Below are 18,608 nucleotides of genomic sequence, written 5' to 3'. Positions count from 1 at the left end.
TGATTAGGTTGGACCTGGACTCAGAACAGACTAACGAGGATTGGGGCTGTAATCATCCCAAACCAGAATACCACATACTTGTGGTAGAACACATAGCATACTGTGAACTGTTTTGTTCCCTTTTATCTAAAGAAAGACATTGTAAACTATTGAAGGAAAGGCATTGGAAGCAGTCCAGAGAAGGTTCATTAGGTTGAGCTAAGATATGGAGAGATTTTCTTATGAGAAAAGTTTGAGTACGTTGAACCTTGTGCTCATTAGCATTTAGAAGAATGAAAGGCCACTCTATTGAAATATGTAAGATTCTTTGTCAGATTGACAGGGTAGATTTGGAAGGATTGTTTCCACTTTTAGGAGAGTTCAAGACCAATGGGCATAATCTCAGTGTAAGGTATTGCCCACTTAAGACAGATATGTATAGGGATTTCTTTTCTCAAAGTATGAACCTGAAATTATTTACCTTTGAGAGCTATATAAGGCAGGGTTATACATAATATTCAAGGTGGAGATGGAGAGATTTTTCATCATTAAGGGAAACAAGTGTTGTGATGAAAAGGCAAGAATGTGTCATTCAGGATGAACAGCCATGATCCCATTGAATGGTAGAGCAGATTTAATTAGCAGATTCAATGTCATATGATTTTATGGTATTTGAAAATACAACAGCCCAGTTCAAAGAAGTGGAATTAGTTGAATAACATGAAGAACCAAGACATGTGTATTTGCCTAACAAAGTAATGGTTAGAAAGTGTATCATTCCAAAAACCTGAGCTTTTGCTGGAATTTGTAAATGAAGGCATAAAATACAAGAGCCATGAGTTTTGCTGTACCTAAATAAAACCGTTCAACCTCACTGTGAACCCACTGTATCTATAGTTTTCAATTTTGGACACCCAAAGGCTGTGAGGAGCAAGGTTTGATTGGGGGAGGTGGTGGATATAGAGGAGAAATAGCAAGTCCAACTATTTATTTTCCTTGTCCTGACTATGAATAAGGGTTGTTGAATTTAAAAAGTGAAGATAGAGGGCCATGAACTCCGAGGAGAAAGAAATACAGGTTAAAATCACCTTTTGCTGAGAGGTTTTGTGGTGCAGAGGCTGGGACGGTGAAGCAATGAAGGTACCTTATTGTGAAAATTGGCATGATTATTGGACACAAGTGGAGAACCAAGACTGTAAAAGAGTGGTGAGTATTCCAAAAACCTGAGAGGCTCAAAAAAAGAGAAAGTGACATAGTCATATGGAAACAGACCAAGTGTCATTTAATTATGTGAAACAAACAAAATCTGTGGTGGTGTGGGCAAGTTAAATGTTGAAATATATAGACATGTAGGTCAGGATTCAACTAGGAGGAAGAGCTCATCTATCTTTCTGTTTTGGCATGACGTTTATGCAATTAATAAGCTTCTGCATTGTAAGGTACAGTGAGGGGCAGTGACAACTGAACCACTGAATGAGTCCACCTGTTCAGCAGGGAAAATTAGACATGGAAAAAATTAGAACAATGCACTCACACCATCACAGTTAGTGGGATGATAACCGAGGGAGTAGAATGGGGCAGTTGATGTTAAGAGAAAGTGAGGACAGCAGATACTGGAGATCCAAGTTGAGAGTGTGGTGCTGGAAAAGCACAGCAAGTCAGGCAGCATCCGAGGAGCAGTAGAATCGATGTTTCAGGCATAAGTCCTTCATCGGGGCAGTTGATGTTGTTGCTCTAATAGCAACTTAAGTGCTTTAAAAGGCCCTTCAGAAAATGCCAACTGAGGCATTTTCAGGCTTATCAGAGGCAAACATGACATTGGTCAGTTGTGAGATGCACCTTAAAGAGCAAATTGTAGGTTCCACAAATACAAAGAGCCAGAGGTCAAACAAACCTTTGAAAGTCACTAATAACGATTACTTCTCTAGTCCAAGGGAAGACGTTTTCTTCCATTAATCTACAAATGCCAGTGACCGTTTGATATGAAGGTCTGAACCTTCTGAGACACTGGAATTACATATGTCCAGGATTGTTTATTGCCTGCTTGTAAATTCTATGTTGGGAGCATCACATTATAAGACCTGTAACTCTCTGGACAGTTACTGCTTCTGATTCTAGTGATGCTGCTGCTGATACACATTTTATTCCTCATTTTAGGTTCCAGATAAAATGACTCCTGTACTGAACTAAAGGTTAATGGAAAATGTGTTGGAAATCAGCCCCTGTGCAGTGAAAGCACATTTTAAGAACCAGCCCTGTGAACAAAAGTCTATCACTTATACAAGAAAGCTGGAGTGAGATCTCAAATTTAAGGTATTTATTTGTTGTCAGTTGTTCAGTCCCTGAAATATTGCTGTTGTCTTGCTTTGATTTGCCTGGCAAGTTTTGTAAAGCCTGGGAAATCCATGCACACTTCATTAAAGGCAAAAATCATAGTTAAAGCATTTTTTATTGTTGAATTACCAAACCACCTGCCCCCAATGAGGTTTCCCAGGCCTTTTCAGTCAGACGGAGATTGAAGGTGGAAGTCAACAGATGATGCTGTTCCCTTATGCATCAGAAATTCCAACTCTTTTAACCTATAATCGAATCACAAATCCATTCATGTTGACACGTTCAAATTGCCTCCAAACATCTGTTCATTTAACATAGTTTCCAGCCACAGAAACAAAAATTGTTAATCAAATCTAGTATCTGAAGTCAATCAGCCTTGGAAAGGTTCATTTTTAACTTTTATTGTAAAAAAAAAAGAATATTTTGCTGTTGACAAACTATGCTTAATAAAGCAACATTTAAATACAGGACAATGATTTATATTTTATTGTTATGGACATGGGCACATTTTCCATCTGTTTTAAGAACATTGATTGCAGAAGTTAGGAGATATAGAATTCTTACAGTTGCAGAATTGGTCCAATACTTTGAAAGCTACAATGAAACAAAACTAACAGAATTTGCCATTTGTGATTTAGTATTAACTTGTTCGATTTTGGTGGTCTCTGAAATGTAAACTTTTGTAGAAGAAACAGGAACTTCAGCAATTATTAATGTTCACAGTTGTGTCGTCTGAATTGGTTTTTTGATCGAATAAAGTAGTATATTTTATGTACATATTTTACATGCGAGAATTTGCTGTAAGTGAACAGATGGAAATTAAATGCTATGTTAAATGGATACAGTTTCTTGAAATTGATTAATTAGACACATTGTGTAGCCACTCCAGTCTCTAGTACTATGGCGTATGTTACACAGGCCTTTGACAGATCAGGTTTCTTTGCACAAAAAAGATTTGAGGAAAATCAACACTGGCCAATTGTGTGTGTAACAAAGAAGAGCTAGAATGCCAGGTTTCTGTGATATGGCAAGTACATCACAAAGTTTTTTTTTGTTATATAATTGAAGTTTTATGCAGAGCTTGACCTGAATAAACATGTCAGCTGTGTTACCGTGCAACACTAACTACTGCAGCAAGGGAACAAACCACAACTACATCAGTGCCTTCAGCTCAAAGCACTTTTGGTTCACATTTGTTTTGTCACTAAATAGAAATGAATGCAAAGTACTAATTTTATTTTATTTGACATATGTATCAACAGTAATGGAACAATATTGAACGTGCAATCATTTTCAAATGCTTTTGGGCAGCATATTTTATTAATGATAAGACAACACCATTCAGTTGTGTGCGTTAGTCATCATGAATAAAATTCAATTTGGGAATGTTGTAAAATAGATTTTCAAACTTAAGTTCATTATGATACTAAACATTTCACTCAAGACAAAATTATACATAAGCATATCCATATATATGAGCGTTTGTAATCCTTTCACACATCAATTCTGAAATCACAAGAAGAATCAAAACCTGCCAATTTCTCCGATGCTGAAGAGGATCGGCAATGAATGCCCAAAGTGAATTTTCAGCATTTTGCAATTCAGAAACTGATTAAGCAAACTTGGATTGTTATCAAACAAATGGATAGTGACTTCCAAAGCATGTGTGGGTGTGTGCATTCTTGTACATAGTTGAAGATCAGTTTTATCATTGCACTGATTAACTTAGTTTTGATCAGACCACTGCAGAATAAGAGATGCTTGGGTTAAATTTGTAGATTTGTAAATGTATTCATTGACAAGTCTAACTAATGTACAAGAGATAGGACTTCTTGCTAGAGATGAGGTTTAAGTAGGAATTTGATTAATAAACAGCCATTCCCGCTGAAACCAAGAATGAACACAAGAATTGGGAATGGTGTCGTTTTCTCTATTGAATAAATTTATGACTGATCTGATTGTGGCCCTGCATATGATGTTAAAAGTGAAGAATAATAATACTGAGGTGGATAGCTTTAGATCACAGAGGATATAGACAGGCTATCAGATGGGCTGATCAGTGATGAATGGAATTCAGTCTGGATAAATGTGAGGTACTTGGCCCAGACAAATAAGGAAAGAGAATACATAATAAATGACTCTCGGAAGCATCCAGGCTCAGAAAGACCTTGGTATACATGCACATTGATCCCTTAAGGTAGCAGGACAGGTGGTAGACTTGCCATTATTATTTAAGGCATAGAGTTTAAGATTAGAGGTTTGCTGCAACTGAACCCACTTTATAGGATAGATGTAATAAGGTGCAGGAGATTTACCAGACTGTCACCTGGGTTGGAGATTTTCAGTTATGAAGATAGATTGGGCAGACCGAGGTTGTTTTCTTCAAAGCAGAGGAGATTGAGAAGGGACATGACTGAGATGTATGAAATTAAGAGCAGCATAGATATGGCAGACAGGAAGAACTTATTCACCAGGATGGAGGGATCAATCACTGGAGATCAATGATTTATGGTAAATAGAGGTTTAGAGAAGATGAGAGATAACAATTTTTTCAGAGGGTTGTGGGAACCTGAAACTCCCTGCCTGTAAGAGTGGTACAGGCAAACATTTTCATAACATTGAAGAGGTATTTAGGTGTGCACTTGCAGTGCCAAGGCATACAAGACTATGGGCCAATTGCTGGAAAATGAGATTGGAACAGTTAGATGGTTATTTTTGACTGGCACTGATGCAATCGGCTGAAGGGCCTTTTGTTTTGTGTTCTGTGACCCTAAAATAGTCATTGCCGAAACTTGAAACTTTTAAGTGGCTTCAAAGAAAATTTTACATGTTAAAGTGAATGCTCTTTGATTCTCTTCAGTTCCACAACCAAAACTCCAAAAGACACCCTTTTCAACTATGCAACGTCTTTCAGCTAGGGTTTCCATAAAACCTCCAGGAACTTTACTAAAGCAGAACTGAAGCTTCAAGGAATTTCCCAGTGTTAAAATAGCATTGAATTGCTGAAATCATGAGCAGAATGTTCTGGAATTAATGTGTCTGTCAAGTTCAATTTATAGGGTAAATTTATAGTTTATCAAGATTGAAATAGTAATTGAATGAAGAATGGAATTTTTCCCATATGTTCGGGAAAGCTTATCAAATAAGATTTTAATATTATGCTAACTATATTGATGTGTTTTACATCTTCATTCAGATGCTACACCGACCAAAAACACCTCCATTCAACATTTCAGCATTGGCAAGAAGAGCAGAATTATTGAATCATAATTTTAACAAAGATATTAAAATAAGAGAACATCTATAAACAGTTGATTTTCTTGAACAAAAGCTGACAACTTCAAAACAAAAGCAATCAAAAAACTACATTCCAAGATATTTAGGTAAATGGATAATATCACAATGAGTTTGCTTTAACCTAATCATCATTATGTAATGCAGGTGATGGTTTCGTCTTCATTGCCTCAGTTCCACCTTTGGATGTTTCTTGAAATAAATGGCGTGGTGTCCACAAAGCCATTAGTATTCTTTTATATTCTTTTCTGAAGTTTTGGTTCAACATTCCATATATAATTGCATTAAGGCAACTGTTAAAGTAGGCCATGAAGTAACTAAGGATAAAGAGCCACTCTGGAATTTTTGGTCCGACTTTCTTTGGATTGGTAGCCACAGCTAGACCAATGAAGTTCAGGGGTGCCCAGCAAAATGCAAACAACACAAATACTAAAAACATAGTCAGAAAGTTTCTGAAGTCACTATGCTTCAGTCCTGGCCTCACATCTGTCTTGATTCGCCTCCTTACTTGAATAACTAAAATCCAGATGCGCAGGTAACAAAATGACACCACTGTGATCGGAACCAAGAAGTGAACCACCACCACAGCCATGGTATAAGAAGAACTAACTGTTTGAGTAAATGTACAGGAATAAACACGGGCATCGTACTGTAAGGATCCAACAAAAAAATTTGGAACTATTGCAAGTACTGTTAATGCCCAAATCAAAAACACAAAGATCATTGTGTTTCGACAGCTGAATAGTTTGTCATATGTGAGACTGTGACAGATGTAACAATATCTGTTTATTGCGATCGCTGTGATATTGAAAATTGAACCTATCACACTTAGACCCATCAAAAAGCCACTCACTTTACAGTGAATGTCACCAAGGAACCATCCATTATGAAAAATTGCAAAGAGCACGAGCGGATAAGGGTACACAGCCACGACAAGATCAGCAAATGCCAAGCTGACAACAAACACATTACCTGCAAGAGAATGAGAGAAATAATTGTGAAACAAGATAGAATCACCATTTATCCCTAAAAAACACTTATGTGGAACATTGATTGTTGGTAATCATTTTGTTGACATTTGCAGGACCTGGTTAGTGCACAATGAGTGCTATATTTGCTGACCTAACAACATACAGCAATTCTGTGAAGTATTAGGAGTCACGGGTAAGACAGAGTTACCAACATGGCCTCTTTCCACACTGTAGGGATTCCATGTGCTTTATTAAAAAAAACACCCTGACAATAGAGGAATCAGCAAGTTAATAAATCATTATGTAACAAATTGTTTAAATCACTGGTTATAACTACCACTTCTTGTAATTTTAATGAGGTTGCCACATCCCCTGTACTGTCATTTAGTTCAGTGATATATTCCTCAGAAAAGTATAGAAAGTACTGAACCGAGATATGACGTTGGATTTGGTCCAGGAAAATCGAAACTCAAAACCTGAATGTTCAAGTGACATGATTTCCCGAAAGTAAATTTCTTTGATAGAAAAGGAACAAAGAACAAAGAAAATTATAACACAGGAACAGGCCCTCCACCCTCCAAGTCTGCACCGATCCAGATCCTCTATCTAAAGCTGTCCTCTTTTCTAAGGATCTGTATCTTTCTGCTCCCTGCTCATTCACATGTCTGTCTAGATACATCTTAAATGATATTATCATGCTTGCCTCTAACACCACCTCTGCCAATGTGTTCCAGCCATCCAAAACCCTCTGTGTAAGGAACTTTCCATGCATATCTCCCTTCAACATTTCTCCTCTCACTTTGAACTGGTGACCTTTAGTAATTGAGTCCCCCACTCTGGGAACAAGCTTCTTGCTATCCACCCTGTCTATTACCCTCATGATATTGTAGACCTCAATCAGATTCCCCCTTAATCTCCATCTTTCTAATGAAAATAATCCTAATCTACTCAATCTCTCTTCATAGCTAGCGCACTCCATACCGGGTAACATCCTGGTGAGCCTCCTCTGCACCCTCTCCAAAGCATCCACTTTCTTTTGGTAATGTGGCAACCAGATGTGTACACGGTATTCCAAATGTGTACACAAACCAAATTCGTACACAACTGTAACATGACCTGCCAACTCTTGTACTCAATACCCCATCCAATGAAAGAAAGCATGCTGTATGCCTTCTTGAACACTACTGACTTGCATTGCCACCCTCAGGGTACAATGGACCCAAACGCCCAGATCCCTCTGTACACTCATTTTCCATTTATCATAAAGTTCGCTCTTGAATTGGATCTTCCAAAATGCATCACCTCGCATTTGCCCTGACTGAACTCCATCTGCCATTTCACCACCCAACTCTCCAATCTGTCTATATTTTGCAGAATTCTCTGACAGTCCCTTCACTATTTGCTCCTCTACCAATTTTAATGTCATCTGCAAACTTACTAATCAGATGACCTATACCTTTCTCCAGATTATGATTATATATCACAAACAATAGTGGTCAGAGCACAGTTCCCTGTGGAACACCACTGGTAACCGGTCTTCATTTTGAGAAGCTCCCTTCCATACTACTGTCTATCTCCTGTTGCCCAGCCACTGGTCTATCTAGCTAGCTAGTACACCCTGGACCCCCATGTGACTTCACTTTCTCCATCAACCTACCATGGGGAATGTTATAAAATGCCTTACTGAAGTCCATGTATAGGCTACTGCAGCCCTTCCGTTATCAATCAACTTTGTCACTTCCTCAAAGAATTCTATTAAGTTGGTAAAACATGACCTTTCCTGCACAAAACCATGTTGCTTAACACTAATAAACCCATTTTCTTCCAAATGGAAATAGATCCTATCCCTCAGTAGATTTTCCAGCAGCTTCCCTACCACTGACAATCAGACTCACCGGTCTATAGTTACCAGGATTATCCCTGCTACCCTTCTTAAACAAGGGGACAACATTAGCAATTCTCTAGTCTTCCAGGACCTCACCTGTGTTCAAAGATGCTGCAAAGATACCTGTTAAGGTCCCAGCTGTTTCCTCTCTTGCTTCCCTTAGTCACCTGGGATTGTTCCTATCCTGATCTGGGGACTTGTCCACCTTAATGCCTTTTAGAATACCCAACATTACCTCCCTCCTTATGCTGACTTGACCGAGAGTAAATTAAACATCTATCCCTAACCTCAAGATCCGTCATGTCCTTCTCCTCAGTGAATACCAATGCAAAGTATTCTTAAAGAAGCTCACCCATTTTCTCTGACTCCACACATAACTTTCCTCCTACGTCCTTGAAAAGGCCAACCCGTTCTTGAGTTACCCTCTTGTTCCTTATATATGGATAAAAGGCTTTGGGTTTTTTCATAAACCTGTTTGCTAAAGATATCTCATGACCCGTTTTAGCCCTCTTAATTCCTCATTTTAAATTGGTTCTACTTTCCCGATATTCTTTCATAGCTTCATCTGTCTTCAATCGCTAGACCTTCCTTCTTCAATTTCGCCTGTCATCCATGGTTCCCGCATCTTGCCATTTCTATTCCTCATTTTCCCAGTAACATGTCTCTCCTACACTCAAATCAACTTCCCTTTAAAAGCATCCCACATAAGGTGGATTTACCTTCAAACAGCTGCTCCTTACCTACATTCCACAGCTCCTGCTGTATTTTGCTGTAGTTGGCCTTCCCCCACTTTAGCACTCTTCCTTTAGGACCACTTTTGTCTTTGTCCATTAGTATTCTAAAATTCTATGCAATTGTGATCACTATTCCCTACTGAAATTTCAACCACCTGACCGGATCATTCCCTAACACCAGATCCAGTATGGCCTTTCCTGAGTTGGACTTTTTAAATACTGCTCGAGAAAACCCTCTTGGATCCTCCTTACAAATTCTTCTCCATCTAGACCTCTACCACTGTGAATCCAAGTCAATGTTGGGAAAATTAAAATCTCCCATCACCACCATCGCATTGCTCCTACATCTTTCCATAATCTGTCTACATAATTGTACCTCTATCTCACACTTGCTGTTGGAAGGCCTATAGTAAAGCCCCAACGTCGTTACCTCACCCTTCCTATTTCTAAGCTGTGCTCATATTGCCTCACTGCTTGAGTCCTCCATACTGCCATCCTTCATCACAGCCGTGATATCCCCTCTGACCAGTAATGCAACTCCTCCACCCCTTTTAGCTCCACCACAGAACACACCAGATGGCATCCTTCTTTAGAGACGGCAATTTCCCTTCCCACGTAGTTAAAGATGCCCTCCAACGCATCTCGTCCACATCCCGCACCTCCGCCCTCAGACCCCACCCCTTCAACCGTAACAAGGACAGAACTCCCCTGGTGCCACCTTTGCATAAACCGAATCATCCGCCAACATTTCTGCCACCTCCAAACGGACCCACCACCAGGGATATATTTCCCTCCCATCCTTTTCTGCCTTCCGCAAAGACTATTCCCTCCGTGACTACCTGGTCAGGACCACGTCCCCCAACAACCCACCCTCCCATCCTAGCACCTTCCCCTGTCACCGCAGGAATTGCAAAACCTTCGCCCACACTTCCTCCCTCACCTCCATCCAAGGCCATAAAGGAGCCTTCCACATCCATCAAAGTTTTATCTGCACATCCACCAATATAATTTATTGTATCCATTGCTCCCGATGCGGTCTCCTCTACATTGGGGAGACTGGGCGCCTCCTAGCAGAGCGCTTTAGAGAACATCTCTGGGACACCCACACCAATCAACCACACTGCCCTGTGGCCCACCATTTCAACTCCCCCTCCCACTTAGCCGAGGATATGGAGGTCCTAGGCCTCCTTCACTGCCGCTCCCTCACCACCCAACGCCTGGAGAAAGAATGTTTCATCTTCCACCTCGGAACACTTTCAACCCCAGGGCATCAATATAGATTTCACCAGTTTCCTCATTTCCCCTTCCTCCACCTCACCCCGGCTCCAACCTTCCAGCTCATCACTGTCCCCATGACTTGTCCTACCTGCAAATTTTCCTTTCCACCTATCCACTCCACCCTCCTCTCTGACCTATCACCTTCATCCCCACCCCTATTCACCTATTGTACACTATGCTACTTTCTCCCCACCCCCACCCTCCTCTCATTTATCTCTCCACCCTTCAGGCACTTTGCCTGTATTCCTGATGAAGGGTTTTGCCCGAAACGTCGAATTCCCTGCTCCTCGGATGCTGTCTGAACTGCTGTGCTTTTCCAGTACCAACCTGATCCAGAATCTGGTTTCCAGCATCTGCAGTTATTGTTTTTACCTCCCTATCTATCCCATCTGAAACATCAATATTCTGGGATATTTAGTTGCCCTTTCCTCAACAAAGTCTCAGTAATAACAATAACATCATGCTCCCAGGTACTAATCCAAACCCTAAGTTCATCTGCCGTGCCTACTACCCTTCTTGCATTACAACAAGTGCACCTCAGGCTACCTGTCTCTTTGTGTTCATCATCTGCTCCCTGCCTACTCTCACACTTAGTCATGCTGACTTCATTATTTCATTCCTTACAGGATTTAGTTACTCCCGCCTTACTGTCCACTAACTATCTCATTTGATTTCCATTCCCCTGCCACATTAATTTAAGCCTTCCCCAATAGCATTAACAAAAGCACTCCCAATGACATTGGTTCCAGTCTGCTGAGGTATTGACCATCCAATTTGTAATAGCCTCACCTCCCCCAGAACCAGTCCCAATGTCCCAAAAAATCTGAACCCCCTCCCTCCTGCCCTATCTCTCAAGCCACGCATTCATCCTGCCTATTCTTTTATTATTACTCTGGATAGTGTGTGGCACTGCTAGCAATCCTGAGATTACTACCTCTGACATCCTATTTTTGAACATGGTTCCTCACTCCTTAAATTCTGCTTGTAGGACCTCATCCTATTTTTTACCTGTATCATTGTTGCCTATATGCACCACAACAACTGGCTGTTCAGCACCCCCCCCTTTGAGAATGTCCTGCAGCCGATCTTGAGACATCCCTGACCCGTGCACCTGGGAGGCAGCATACCATTCGGAGTCTCATTTCCAACCATAGAACCACTTATCTACTCCCCTTACAATTGAATCACCTATGACTATAGCCATTCCACTGTTTTTCCCACCTATCTGTACAGCAGAGCCAGGCATGGTGCCATGAACCTGGCTACTGCTGCCTTCGCCTGGTGAACCATTATCCCCAATAGTATCCGAAACGATATACTTTTGGAGGGAGATGACCACAGCAGACGCTAGCACTGCCTTCCTGCTCTTTTGCTGCCTTTTGGTCATCCTTTCCCTTTCTCCCTCAGTAATTCTAATCTGCGGTGTGATTAATTCACTAAACGTGCTATTCATGACCCCCTCACAATCTCATATGCTCCAACGTGAGTCCATCCACAGCTCCAGACCCATCATGTGGTCTAACAAGAGCTGGAGTTGGCACACTTCCTGCACGTGGAAGAGTTAGGGATATAAGCAACCCTGAGCTTCCACATTGAGCAAGAGGAGCATAACATGGGTCTGAGATTTCATGCCATTTTTAGTCTTAAGCTTAACTTAGATAAATGAAAAAGGGAAGAAAAGAAAAGTTCTTACCAATTGCATGATAAAAATGAAAAGTCTTACCTTATCAACACACACAGATTCTTGTTTTTTGGGTGGAAGAGGAGGGCAAGTGGGAGCCACTACCGGGACACTGTCTTGGATTAGCTGCTGCCCAAATATATCAGTTCACTCACCTTCCCAGAGCGTAATTCGATCGCTCCCACTCAGCTCCTTGCTCTCACTGTTCCCAAAGCTGCTGCAAATGAAGACAGCTGACTTCGAGGCAAGTCCTTTTAAGATGGGAATTTACCTTTCCTCTTGCTGCTTCCAAAAATGAAGGCCACTGACACTCGAGGCAAGTCCCTTTAAGATGGACGTTTACCTTCCATATATTTGTATAACAATGTATTTGCATAAATACATAACATTTCTATACGATATGTATGTATTTATCGGAATTGAAGGATTAAACTTTGAATATGTGAAACTTGTATTCATATTGTCTTTCTGTCATTGAATAAACACACTTGAAGTCATCCTGGCCTCAGAAACACTTCAAGATGTTCTGATCCTTTGGGAATGGAATTTGTTATTTTCACCATTTGGTTTAAATTCATCACAGCTTTCAATTCATATCCAAAGTGAGTGCAATGTCTACTTTACAGCAATAATTAAAAATCAGATCCTGGAAGAGTTTGGAATTTCTCATGTTTATGGTGGTATTTGTAGGTAAAAGCATGTTGTCACCACTCCTTTACCCTTGACTGGAATAAGGGTTTATTTGGTTTACAGTGATGGAGGAACAACCACTAAACAATCTTTACTCAGGTTGATGACCTTGTCTTGCAGAAAAATTTATTCTGTTTCTCTCTCCACAGATGTTGTCAGATCTGCTGAATATTTCCAGCATGGGACATCTACACTATTACTTTTGGACAGTACATGAGAGCGCTTGAAATTAGAAAATGCAAATATAAAGAAAAAGTAGAAAAAAAGTCTGTTTGCATGAGATAAGAGAAGCAAAGCTAATTGATATTGAATATTAGAATTATGACTTGATGGGAGAAAATAAATAAAAACAAACCATTTGTAGTGATTAATTTGTAGAACAATCAAACATAACATAGAAACAAAAAAAATGTGAAGGAGTTGGCCATTCAGTCCTTCAATCTTGTTTTACCATTCAAAATGATCATAGCTGATTATCCAAATCAGTTCTCTGTTCCCACTTTTTCCCCATACCCTTTGGTCTCTGTAACTTTAAAAGCCATATCCAATGTGGATTTATCCTCAAACGGCTTCCTCCAATCAAAATTCTCCAGTGCTTGCCTAATATTGTTGTAGTTCACCTTCCCTCAACTTCACACCTTCACCTGAGGGCTGCTGTTATCCCTACCAATGAGTATATTAAAACTCGTGGTTTTATGGTTATTATTCCCAAAATGCTCTCTCATTGAAACTTCACTCATCTGCCTGGGGCTCATTTTCTAAAACCGGTTTTCTGTTTGGATTGTTTATATACTGTGTCAAGAAGCCCTCCTGAACAGTCCTTACAATTTGCCTCATCCAAGACCCAAGCATGAAGTGAGTCCCGGTCAATGTCGGGGAAACTAAAATCATTCACCACAACAGTCCTGCTGTTTTGACATCTTCACAAAATCTGTCGACATATTCTCTCCGTTACCCACTGGCTGTCGGGAGATGTGTAGTCTTCCTGAGTTCAACATTTATTGCCTCACTGCACAAGTCCTCTGATATATTCTCCCTCAGTGCAGTTGTGGGATTCTCCTTTATCAGTAAACACAACTCACCCACCTTTTTTACATCCCCTTTCTGTCACACCTGAAGCATCTAAAATCTGGGACATTCAGCTGCCAGTTCTGTCCCTCCTCAGGAAGGAGAAAGTAAGGACTGCAGATGCTGGAGATTAGGGTTGAGAGTGTGGTGCTGGAAAAGCACAACAGGTCAGGCAGCATCTCAGGAGCATGAGAATCGACGTTTTTGGTGTAAGCCCTTCATCAGGAATGAGGCTTATGAGCTGGGGTGCTGTGAAATAAATAGGAAAGGGTTGGTGCTAGGGGGAAAGTAGCTGAGGGTGTGACTGGTAGATCAAGGTGGGGGCAATGGTAGTAGGAGGGTGGAGAAGATAGGTGGGAAGGAAGATTGACAGGTAGCACTCACAGGTGGGATCAAGGGAATCCCTGGAGATATATAGCCGATACAGGAGTTTACTGAAGAAGGAAATCAGAAGGGTGAAAAGGGGGCACAAAATAGCTTGGCTGAGAAGATTAAACTGAATCCAAATAGATTCTATAAGTATATTAAAGGAAAAAGAATAACTAGAGAGAGAATAGGACCCCTCAATGACCAAAGTGGACATGTATGTGCAGGAGATGGGTGAGGTCCTCAATGAATATTTCTCCTCTGTATTACCATAGAGAAAGACAAGAAGATTTGGGAACTTGGGGAAATTAATGGAAATGTCTTGGGGACAGTCCATATCACAGTAGGGGAGTGTATTAGAATATATGAAAGTGGATAAATCACCTGGTTCTGACCAGATATATCCAAGAACACTGCAAAAGGCTAGAGAAGAAATTGCAGGGGTCCTCGCTAATATTTTTGCCTCATTGTTTGCCATGGGTAAGGTCCTGGAAGACTGGAGAGTAGTGAATTCAAGAAGGACTGCAAAGAGAAATCTGGGAACTATGGCTCAGGGATGGGCAGGACCGGTAGCTTAATGTTCCGGGATACAAATGCTACAGGAAGGGTAGAAAGGAAGGCAAGGGAGGAGAGGGAGTGGCGTTTTTGATGAAGGACAACATTGCAGCGGTAGTGAGGGAGGATATTCCTGGAAATACATCCAGGGAAGTTATTTGAATGGAACTGAGAGATAAGAAAGGGATGATCACCTTATTAGGATTGTATTATAGACCCTCTAATAGTCAGACGAAAGTTGAGAAACAAACTTGTAACGAGATCTCAACTATTTGTAAGAATAATAGGGTAGTAATGGAAGGGTATTTTAACTTTCCTAACATAGACTGGGATTGCCTTCATGTTAAGGGTTTAGATGGCGAGGAATTTGTCAAGCTTGTACAGGAACATTTTCTGATACAGTATGTGGATGTACCTACTAGAGAAGGTGCAAAACTTGACCAACTCTTGGGAAATTAGCAGGTGACTGAGGTGTCAGTGGGGGAGCATTTTGGGGCCAGTGACCATAATTCTATTAGATTTAAAATAGTGATGGAAAAGGATAGGCCAGATCTAAAAGTTGAAGTTCTAAATTGGAGAAAGGCCAATTTTGATGGTATTAGGCAAGACTTTCAAAAGCTGATTTGGGGCAGATGTTCGCAGGTAAAGAGACAGCTGGAAAATGGAAAGCCTTCAGAAATGAGATAATGAGAATCCCGAGAAAGTATATTCCTGTGAGAGTGAAAGGAAAGGCTGGTAGGTATAGGGAATGTTGGATGACTAAAAAAATTGAAGATTTGGTTAAGACAAAGAAGAAAGCATATGTCAGGTATAGACAGGATAGAACGAGTGACTCATTAGAAGAGTATAAAGGGAGTAGGAATATACTTAAGAGGGAAATCAGGAGGGCAAAAAGGGGACGTGAAATAGCTTTCACAAATAGAGTTAAGGAGAATCCAACAGGATTTTACAAATACATTAAGGCCAAAAGAATAACTAGGGAGAGAATAGGGCCCCTCAAAGATCAGCAAGGTGGCCTTTGTGTGGAGATGCAGGAGATGGGGCAGATACTAAATGAGTATTTTGCATCAGTATTTACTGTGGAAAAGGATATGGAAGATATAGACTGCAGGGAAGTAGATGGTGACACCTTGCAAAATGTCCATATTACAGAGGAGGAAGTGTTGGATGTCTTGAAATGCATAAAGGTGGATAAATCCCCAGAACACGATCAGGTGTACCGTTGAACTCTGTGGGAAGCTAGAGAAGTGATTGCTGGGCCTTTTGCTGAGATATTTGTATCATCGATAGTCACAAGTAAGGTGCCGGAAGACTGGAGGTTGGCTAACACAGTGCCATTCTTTAAGAAGGGTAGTAAGGACAAGCTAGGGTACTATAGACTATAGACGTCGGTGGTGGGCAAGTTGTTGGAGGGAATCCTGAGGGACAGGGTGCACATGTATTTGGAAAGGCAAGGTCTGATTCATGATAGTCAACATGGCTTTGTGCATGGGAAATCATGTCTCACAAACTTCATTGAGTTTTTTGAAGAAGTAACAAAGAGGATTGATGAGGGCTGAGCAGTGGTTGTGATCTATATGGACATAGGACAAGGTTCTCCATAGGAGACTGGTTAGCAAGGTTAGATCTCATGGTATAAAGGGGGAACTAGCCATTTGGATACAGAACTGGCTCAAAGGTAGAAGACAAAGAGTGGTGGTGGAGGGTTGTTTTTCAGACTGGAGGCCTGTGGCCATTGGAGTGCCACAAGGATTGGTGCTAGGTATCTACTTTTTGTCATTTACATGAATGATTTGGATGCGAGTTTGCAAATGACACCAAAATTGGAGGTATAGTGGACAGTGAAGAGGATTGCCTCAGATTACAACGGGATCTTGATTAGATGGGCCAATGAGCCGAGAAGTGGCAGATGCAGTTTAACTCAGATAAATGCAAGGTGCTGCATTTTGGGAAAGAAAATCTTAGCAGGATTATACACTTAATGGTAAGGTCCTAGAGAGTATTGCTGAACAAAGAGACCTTAGAGTGCAGGATCAGAGTAGAGTCACAGGTAGATAGGATAGTGAAGATGGCGTTTGGTATGCTTTCTTTTATTGGTCAGAGTATTGAGTACAGGAGTTGGGAGGTCATGTTGCGGCTGTACAGGACATTGGTTAGGCCACTGTTGGAATATTGCATGCAATTCTGGTCTCCTTCCTTTCGGAAAGATGTTGTGAAATTTGAAATGGTTCAGAAAAGATTTACAAGGATGTTGCCAGAGGAGGAGGATTTGAGCTATAGGGAGAGGCTGAACAGGCTGGGGCTGTTTTCCCTGGAGGTCAGAGGCTGAGGTTTACAAAATTATGAGGGATATGGATAGGATAAATAGACAATAAATTTTCCCTGGGGTAGGGGAGTCTAGAACTAGAGGGCATAGGTTTAAGGTGAGAGGGGACGCAGAGAGTGGTACGTGTATGGAATGAGCTTTAAGGTGTTGGGATGCTTTCACTAGTACGATGTTTAATTTAGATCCAGGGAGGGTGAGATAACTGTACCTGTTACAAACTAGTGTTTTTAGCACCGGGCCTGAACGGGTTAAACTACAGCTGGACTAAAAGCTGCAGCCATTCTAACCATACCACAGAAAAGGCTAGCTGATAAACATTATGCAAATCATTCCATTAAAACATTGAAACTCGTAACTGCCAGACATTACTCATGAAGGAAGTCACTGCTATCTTGCTAATGGTTCCATTGAATTGTGTAATTGTGTAACTGTTAGACTAGCTGCAAATTGGCTTACTTAAGTGACCCATCGAAACTGTAGGGTAACGAGACATATAGAAATGACAAATGGAATGTTGAGTTTGTAAGCCAACAATGTATTTATTGATTAAGTAAACGGGACGGCTGGCCCCGGAATGTCGGAACTATTGTTCAGCACAGCAGGAACCGAACAGACACCTTGACACGGCCAGGAATCTGAGCAGTCAGTGAGGAGTATAACTGGAGCAAGCCCGAACAGAAGAGCAGAACGCGCCTTCTCCAGCAAGCCAGACAGCTTGCTGTATCACAGACGATTCTCTCTCTCTCTCCCAAATAAAGCGGGTTGTATTCTGAATCTGGTCGGGTGTCTCTCTCTCTCTCTCCAAAACGAACACCGGGACGGTAGTTTCCGTCCTAACAAAGGTGAAGGGTGAAGGGTGGAATGAGGTTTTAAGGTGAAGGGTGGAAGGTATAGGGGAGATGTCAGGGTTGGGTTCTTTACCCAGAGAGTAGTGAGGGCATGGAATGCGCTGCCCATGGCATTGGTAGAGTCAGAATCATTGACGACCTTTAAGCGGCAATTGGATAGGTACATGGATGGGTGCTTAATCTAGGATAGATGTTCGGCACAACATCATGGGCCAAAGGGCCTGTTCTGTGCTGTATTGTCCTATGTTCTATGAGCTGCCAGAGGAAGTGGTGGAGGCTGGTACAATTGCAACATTTAAAAGGCATTTGGATGGCTATATGAATAGAAAGGGTTTGAAGGTATATGGGCCGGGTGCTGGCAGGTGGGATTAGATTGGGTTGGGATATCTGGTCAGCATGGATAGGTTGGACTGAAGGGTCTGTTTCCATATGGTACATCTCTATGATTCTATGATTCTATAGACCAATAAGCCTAACATCTGTGGTAGGTAAGTTACTTGAGAGGAATCTGAGAGACAAGATCTACCATGTATTTGGAAAGACAGCATTTGATTAGGAGTAGTCAGCATTGCTTTGTGCATGGGAGATCATGACTCACA

The 18,608-nt window shown here is 41.1% G+C and overlaps 1 protein-coding gene across 1 annotated transcript in view; it reads right to left on the bottom strand.

The window, feature by feature from the left end:
- Positions 1-5,731: 5,731 nt before the first annotated feature.
- The window catches only part of LOC132816684 (melatonin receptor type 1B-like), a 52,254-nt gene continuing 39,377 nt past the window's right edge, over positions 5,732-18,608 (bottom strand). Inside the window, exon 2 of the mRNA XM_060826544.1 lies at positions 5,732-6,579. Within this exon, the coding sequence (XP_060682527.1) occupies positions 5,732-6,579 (848 nt within the window). The remainder of the gene's footprint in view (positions 6,580-18,608) is intronic.

This window comes from Hemiscyllium ocellatum, chromosome 6, assembly GCF_020745735.1.
Source record: "Hemiscyllium ocellatum isolate sHemOce1 chromosome 6, sHemOce1.pat.X.cur, whole genome shotgun sequence".
Classification (NCBI taxonomy): domain Eukaryota; kingdom Metazoa; phylum Chordata; class Chondrichthyes; order Orectolobiformes; family Hemiscylliidae; genus Hemiscyllium; species Hemiscyllium ocellatum.
Note: the sequence above shows the minus strand (reverse complement) of the source record. Positions and strands in the feature narration are given on the sequence as shown.